Below are 7,787 nucleotides of genomic sequence, written 5' to 3' on the forward strand. Positions count from 1 at the left end.
TATATACAGCACATTCGTAAAGTATTCAGACCACTTTACTTTTTCCACTTTGTCAAGTTACAGCCTTATTCTAAAATGGATTAAATACCCCCCCCCCCCCCCCCCTCAATCTACACACAATACCCCATAATGACAAAGCAAAACAGGTTTTTAGATTTCTTTGCAAATGTATAAAAAAATTAACTGAAATATCACATTTACATTGGTATTCAGACTCTTTACTCACTACTTTGTTGAAGCACCTTTGGCAGTGATTACAGCCTCAAGTATTCTTGGGTATGACGCTACATGCTTGGCACACCTGTATTTGGGGAGTTTCTCCCATTCTTCTCTGCAGATCCTCTCAAGCTCTGTCAGGTTGGCTGGGGAGCGTCGCTGCACAGCTATGTTCAGGTCTCTCCAGAGATGTTCGATCGGGTTCAAGTCCGGGCTCTGACTGGGCCACTCAAGGACATTCAGAGACTTGTCCAGAAGCCACTCCTGTGTTGTCTTGTTGTGTGCTTAGGGTCGTTGTCCTGTTGGAAGGCACACCTTCGCCCCAGTCTGAGGTCCTGAGCCCTCTGGAGCTGGTTTTCATCAAGGATCTCAATGTACTTTGCTCCGTTCATCTTCCCCTCGATTCTGACTAGACTCCCAGTCCCTGTTGCTGGAAAACATCTCCACGGCACGTAGCTGCCACCAAAATGCTTCACCGTAGGGATGGTGCCAGGTTTCCTCCAGATGTGACACTTGGCATTCAGGCCAAAGAGTTCAATCTTGGTTTCATCAGACCGGAGAATCTTGTTTCTCATGGTCTGAGTCCTTTGGCAAACTCCAAGCGGGCTGTCATGTGTCTTTCACTGAGGAGTGGCTTCCATCTGGCCACTCTACCATAAAGGCCTGATTGGTGGAGTGCTGCAGAGATGGTTGTCCTTCTGGAAGGTTCTCCCATCTCCACAGAGGAACTCTGGAGCTTTGTTAGAGTGGCCATCGGGTTATTGGTCACCTCCCTGACCAAGGCCCTTCTCCCCCGATTGCTCAGTTTGGCTGGGCGGCCAGCTCTAGGAAGAGTCTTGGTGGTTCTAAACTTCTTCCATTTAAAAATGATGGAGGCCACTGTGTTCTTGTGGACCTTCAATGCTGCAGACATTTTTTGGTACCCTTCCCCAGCTCTGTGCCTAGACACAATCCTGTCTCGGAGCTCTACGGACAATTCCTTCCACCTCATGGCTTGGTTTTTGCTTTGACATGCACTGTCAACTGTGGGACCTTATATAGACAGGTGTGTGCCTTTCCAATTAATGTCCAATCAATTGAATTTGCCACAGGTGGACTCCAATCAAGTTGTAGAAACATCTCAAGGATGATCAATGGAAACAGGATGCACCTGAGCTCAATTTTCGAGTCTCATAGCAAAGGGTCTGAATACTTATGTAAATATATTTGTTAAATTTTTTTATATTTGAAAACTTTCTCAAAACCTGTTTTCGCTACGTCATTATGGGGTATTGTTTGTAGATTTTATCAATTTTAGAATAAGGCTGTTACATAACCAAATGTGGAAAACGTCAAGGGGTCTGAATACTTTCCAAATGCACATCCATTGACATTACTTGAAAGAGTTGAGACCTGACGGCTCTCTAAACCTAATAAGACAAGATGCGTACTACTATTATACGAGCCAGCTAACAGACTGAGGGAGGGAGGGGTAGAGAGAAAAGTAGTGTTTGATGGGCAGATACACTCACACTGCTGGTTCCTCTTGTCACCGGCATTCTTGAGCGGCAGGCAGACAGGACAGTCGTGCCGCGTACAGTTCTTCCAGTGAGAGATGATCTGTCTAGATGATGCACAGTGAGCCACTGAGGAGAGAGAGAACGAAGGGGAAGAGGGACAGAGACAAGGAAAATAAAAAGTGTGAGAAAATAAATGTGATGAGTACTTCAGAGAGCTCTTGATGAATATAATACACATCTTAGGTAAAGGTGTGACAGGGAACAATCTTGCAGGTCTTTCTATTCTGGGTCTTATCAACTCACCCTGGCAGGACTTGCCGGCCTGGCAGTGGGTCATGTGGTTGAGGACGTTCTTCATGGTGCGGCAGTGTGGCAAGTTGCACTGGCGCACCTCCCCGTTGGCTTGCTCCCGCCGCTGGCACTTGTGTGCATGGAGCAGGAGCACCAGCTGCTGCTGGATCAGCTTGCGCTTCTCGGGGTCTGCCGTAGGGGGTGCCCCAGCTGCTGCAGCAGCTGCGGCTGCAGATACGGCGGACCCCAGGCCTTCCTGGGCGTTGGGGACCATCCCTGCAGTGCCTCCTGCCCCGGCTCCACCGCCCACACCTGCGGCAGACTGCTGTGTGGCCTGAGGATAGAGAGGGGAGGAAGACGGAATAGTCTGTTCAGGGTTGGTCAGTGCGGTTGACTGGTACCCAAAAGGCAGCATTCATGACAGGTAAGTTAAAAATGATAGGTAGGAGACTAGCTAGCTAACTTCCTTACCATGGCAGCCATGCCCTGCATGGGCTGGCTCTTCTTGTCCATGCTGAACTGGGCCAGGCTGTTGGGCATAGAGCCTTTGTTCTGGAGTGGAGGGCCCAGCCCTGCTCCTCCCAGGCCCGCCTGCTGCCCAACGTAGGGGCCTCCATAGGGGCCTGGGTTACCCATCATACCCATCTGAGGAGAGGATGGGAGGGGGAATAGGCAGGAAAAAGTATAGGAGATAAGGAGAGACAGAAATGGAAGACAGGAGGGAGGGTTAGAGAAGGCATGGTTTAAATCAGGGGTGTCAAACTCATTCCATGGAGAGCCTAGTGTCTGCAGGTTTTTGTTTTTTCCTTTCAATTAAGCCCTAGAAAACCAGGTGTGGAGAGTTCCTTACTAAGTAATGACCTTAATTCATCAATCAAGTACAAGGGAGGAGCGAAAACCCGCAGACACTCGGCCCTCCGTGGAATGAGTTTGACACATGTGGTTTAAACAAGACATATTGGATTGAGAAAAATACAGTAAAATAAATTGACATCTCTTTTTACAGTTTATATGCTGCTCCAAACATGGTACAATGAGTTAGAAAATTGACGTGTTCAAATCATTTGAATTGTATTATTCAGACCGAGAGTAGTCCTTTTAAATGAGCACGACCCCGGGGATATTACTCACTAACAACGTGAAAAATAATGATGGGAGAAAAATAAAATTGGGATATTATTTATGATACATCGTATCGTTTTGACAATATCACAATATTATTTTTTGTGCTAGTTTGCTGTACATGCACCAAAATGCCAGTATTTGTCCTTCATAGCTTGTTCTCCATCTTTTTAATAGGGACACAATTTGTTGTCGGCACTTATTTCCATGACTGATCAAAACTTGTTTTCTTATGACTCGCGCTTGACCCTCTGCAGCAGGGTTTGGAACATTGAATTGCAATACATATAGAATCGTGAGAATCAAAATTCATATCGGCACCTAAATATCATAATAACGTATCGAAGACCCTGGAAATTCCCAGCTCTAGTGAAGAGCATTAAAGCTAAAAGAACAACCATCTACCTTTCACCACTAATCAACTTCCCCTCCCCGCCGTTTACACACCAATTAAAATCCACTACTTCTACAGAGAGACAATGTACTTCATTTCTAATCAATTAGCGGCAGGTAACGTTGATGGGTTCAATTAAATCATTAATGATGGCTCAGAACAGGCAGACCAATTACCTCTCCGCCATGTAACGGTTGCCCCACATTTCATGTTGACATGTTGGAATAAGACGACCACTGTGATGTGCTTAATTAATCAAGGGCTTCCACGTGGCTCCCAATTTGTAGTAATGTCTGGTTGTTCACTTGCAGCGGTGCTGGTGTGTGCGCGAGGGCTGGGGGTTAATCGAATGCTTTCATAATTTTGCATACATCCTTCCTCCCCACCTTTCTCCCTCCATATCCCAGCCATGCCCTCCTATAGTCTTCCTCCTCCCTGACAGAGCCTTCAACTATACATAGCTTTTGATCTCTAAAACTCAAATCATTTGAATTGTACATTTTTAAACCTTGATTAAAACATCCTTAATATATGAGTAATGAGACCTGCTCTTTTAACCTGTTTTTGTGAATAAACTGTTGCATTGTAACATTGTGTGGGCAAACAATAACTGCATGCAGCTTTCTTGGTCAGGGTGGCTTACTTGAAAAAAGATGCCAATCTCAATGTTCTTAGAATAAAGAATAGGTAAATTAGAAAACAACATCTCTGCCCTCTTGTCTGAAGGGTCCATACATACCTTGTTCAGTGCTCCAGGTTGCTGTACTCTGAGTCCAGCCTGTCCCCCGGCACCCTGCTGCTGTTGTTGCTGCTGCTGCTGTAGAGTCTCAGCCAGTAGGTTACTGTTCCCCCCTATCCCCTGGTTCAAGAAGCTCATCCTGGGGGATCCGTTCATCACAGGCCCCCCCATCATGGCTTGCTGCTGCTGTCCGTTGCCCTTCTGGGCCCCCATCATGCCCCTGTTTATGGCGCCCACCATCCCCGCCTGCTGCTGCATCATGCTGGCCTGCTGCTGGGTTGAGAGATGTTGCTGCTGGCCCATGCCCTGGGGCCCAGGGGACACCTTCATGTTCCCCAGGTGGCCCATGCTGGCTCCACCTGGGCTGCCCACCACACCTTGGCCCTGCTGGGTGGAGGCGTGTGGAGCGCCTGATCGAAGGAGCTCGGAGAGCTGCTTGTGCTTGGCCACCGCGTCCTGACCACCCCCTCCTCCAAGGCCCAGGCCCATCCCACCTCCTCCCCCCCCCAGACTGGTGTGCAACTGGCTGAGGTCCCCTCCGTTGACCAGGCCCAACTCCGAGGAATTGATGAGCTCGTCAGGGAGGTCGTGTTCCAGGTCAAACAACGAGCCGAAATCTGTGCAGGGAGGGAGAAAACGAGAGAGTACGGAGAGAGGGAGAAAGAGAGCCAGAGCGGATTGTGAGCGAGAAGAGGAAAGAGAAGAAAAGTGAAAGGGAGAGAAAGAGAGAGATGTGGGCAAGGGTACATTGAAGGCATAACAATAGATTCCTCCTAACAAAATCAAATGCAGTGCACTGCATTCAAACATAATCATATATGGTTGCATCAAATGTGGTGGCCAATTGGCATAGCCCGAGAACTACATTTGTAGAATGAGGAAAACCAAAGCTTTGAAATGAAGGCGGGTGCCCAAACAGACTCTCCCACACACAGTGGCTGGCCGTAGACTGTCTGTGCCAGACCTCGAGTGTGATTTAGCACGGCGCAGACAGAGCTTTACACACAGAGTGACGGATGGGCCTCGACACCGCGTTAACACCACAGAGAGCCAGGTTCAGAAACTCTCTGGACACCCATGTCCATCTCCTGGGTCATGTTCAGTAGATAACAAATGGGAGAAAACCGTCTTGAAACTGAGGGGCAACAGGTACTTGTCCATTTCAAAACATTTTGCAAAGCTGTGCCAGAGTATTGAACACAACCCAGGGATGAGACTGATCGTAGCAAAATTATACCAATTGTCAAGACAAAAAAAAGGGGTCCCCCCTACACTGCCACATATTGTCAACTGGTGAATCCTTGACATGCTCTCAAATAGAAAGCAGTGCATTGTGTCTCACCTGAAGACATAAGTCACTGAAGTTTCTGTAGCGTCCATCAATCCCAAGACTTCACACACTTGTTCAGTTAAGAGTTCAGCACATTTGCAAATACAGGCCTAGTTTTGATATGCACTGAATATGGGGCAAGTTTTTTTCTTTTTACAAAAGACTAACTAGAGAATGTACAAATTACTATAGGCCTACGTGACTTTTTTTCTGGAGGCCACAGTATGAGAATTAAAAAAATACATTTCAAAAGTGCAGTACAGACACTGGATTATTTTCTGTTATTAAGTACATTGGAACCTCAATGTATTTTGTGTCAAGTGGCTGACTTTAGCATGTAGCTAATAGATGGACAATGGGAGGCAGTAGCTAGCTAGCTATGCAATGACAAAATTAACGGACATTTTCAAGTCCAATTTCAAACAACTACTACTAGCTAGCTATCTAGCGTCTGCAGAAGGCCATTTAAACATATCACAGTGATACATAATGTGGCCCAGTTCTATGTTTTTTTTGCAGTTGTTTTACGTTTTTGTATAAGGTTGCTGGCCTTGGTCCTCCAGTCTCTGCCACACATCTTCAGAAAAACTAGTTAACAATGGCAATTTGAACATAATCACTCACTCAGCTAGCTAGCTACATGGGCCTGCTTCAGTAGTAGCTAGCTAGCTATGTAATTAACGTTACTATTAGCTGGCTAGTCATCGTTAATAAAACTAAGTTAGCCAAGTAGGAAACATGTACCAAGTAACCAGGTGAACGAAACTTCAATTAGTTTGCTAGCTAACATTATATTGTTTTATATATATAGTTAACGTTAATGAGCTAACTTTATGAAATACTATCTTGGAAAATGTCAAAACGTCACAAAGTGGTTAAGTTAACTGTTAGTTGGTGTGCTTACGGGCTAGCTAACGCGTTAGCATTGAATGGCGATGAGAGCTTTGTCACAACTCGCTTTGAAAGTTCGCTAGCGAACTGACTAAGTAGCTCACTAGCAACCTAAAAAATAACTAGTTAGCAAAGTACTTGGCTAGGCGAGTTAGCTCATTTACTAGTGAGCGAGTTGAACCATTTGTGTTTCATGGATTGCCACTTAGCTGAATTAGTTACCTACTTTATTATAAAACATGTTTTTAAACCATGATTTGCCACACCGATCAAGCGGTTAGTTTCACCACTACAGTAGTAGCGAACTAACTCTAGTTTACGTTAGCTAGTTACTTAAAAATAGTTAACTAGCGAGTTGTGTGTCGCTTAAATTAAAGCGTCCTTGTCAATCTCGGGGATAATAATTACAAATAATTTTAGCCGTGTTGTTGACATACCATTTTAATTTGACAGTATTTATTACCTAAATGCCAGTATTTATTACCTAAATGGTAACGACAAATAATGTCGCTAACTACCCATGCAGCAAGCTAGCAATCAATCTAAGCCCCGCATTCATAACTAGCTACCTAGCCAGCCAGCGTTCATCGTAGTGCTGAAATTACTACTAGCCTACTGCTATGCAAGTCCGACACACACATTCGCATGGGGGCAATTACACGGCCCCTTTCCCTTTCGAATAAAATCACAATAATTGAAAATAATACCAAATAAACAAAAATAACAATACCCTAACAAAATAAAATCCTAAACAATATTTACCGTTTCCATCGCTGGCGGAGACAGAAAGTGCCGGAGAGGATAGTTTAGGCCTCTTGGCTGAAGGCGGGCCAGAGTCCAGAACGTTCTCGGCCATATTTTTTCGAATTAAAAATATATACGGTATCCACAACCGGAGACGTTTTTACGTATTTTGAACCTTATTTTCCTTTTAGATTCCACAATTGTGACTTTTCCCCCTCCTTTTGGGGGACGGGGGGGGGGGGAGGGGGGAGTCCCGTGTAAAAAAATACTCCTTTCCTGGGTTCGCCTCTCGATTTCAGCTTCGGCGTATCAACCCCCTCCCTAGTCGGATTTTTTGTTCTTTATAAATTGCCAGCGGAGAAGGAGGGGGGTCGGTATGGAACACACGAAGCCGCTCTCCTCTAAACTCATATAACGTTAGCCTCATTTGATGCGAGAAAATAGTCCCAAGGTATATCTTCCATGATTGTACGCGCCCGTCATTTCTGCCACCCTTAGCATAAGGTGAACATAAATGGCTGTGGTGTGGGCGAAGAGGTGATGCGAAAAAATACACCAGCG

At 45.6% G+C, this 7,787-nt stretch overlaps 1 protein-coding gene across 1 annotated transcript in view; it reads right to left on the bottom strand.

Moving 5' to 3' along the window:
* Window positions 1-7,462, bottom strand: part of LOC311100841 (histone acetyltransferase p300-like) — a 49,297-nt gene extending 41,835 nt beyond the window's left edge. The window contains exons 1-5 of the mRNA XM_084141817.1: window positions 7,245-7,462; window positions 4,262-4,878; window positions 2,478-2,651; window positions 2,019-2,340; window positions 1,728-1,841 (exon numbers count right to left, since the gene is read on the bottom strand). Coding sequence (XP_083997943.1) covers window positions 1,728-1,841; window positions 2,019-2,340; window positions 2,478-2,651; window positions 4,262-4,878; window positions 7,245-7,338 — 1,321 coding nt within the window. The 5' untranslated portion in view covers window positions 7,339-7,462. The remainder of the gene's footprint in view (window positions 1-1,727; window positions 1,842-2,018; window positions 2,341-2,477; window positions 2,652-4,261; window positions 4,879-7,244) is intronic.
* Between the last annotated feature and the right edge of the window lie 325 nt (window positions 7,463-7,787).

The sequence above is a fragment of the Coregonus lavaretus genome, assembly GCF_964263955.1.
Source record: "Coregonus lavaretus genome assembly, chromosome: 25".
NCBI lineage: Eukaryota > Metazoa > Chordata > Actinopteri > Salmoniformes > Salmonidae > Coregonus > Coregonus lavaretus.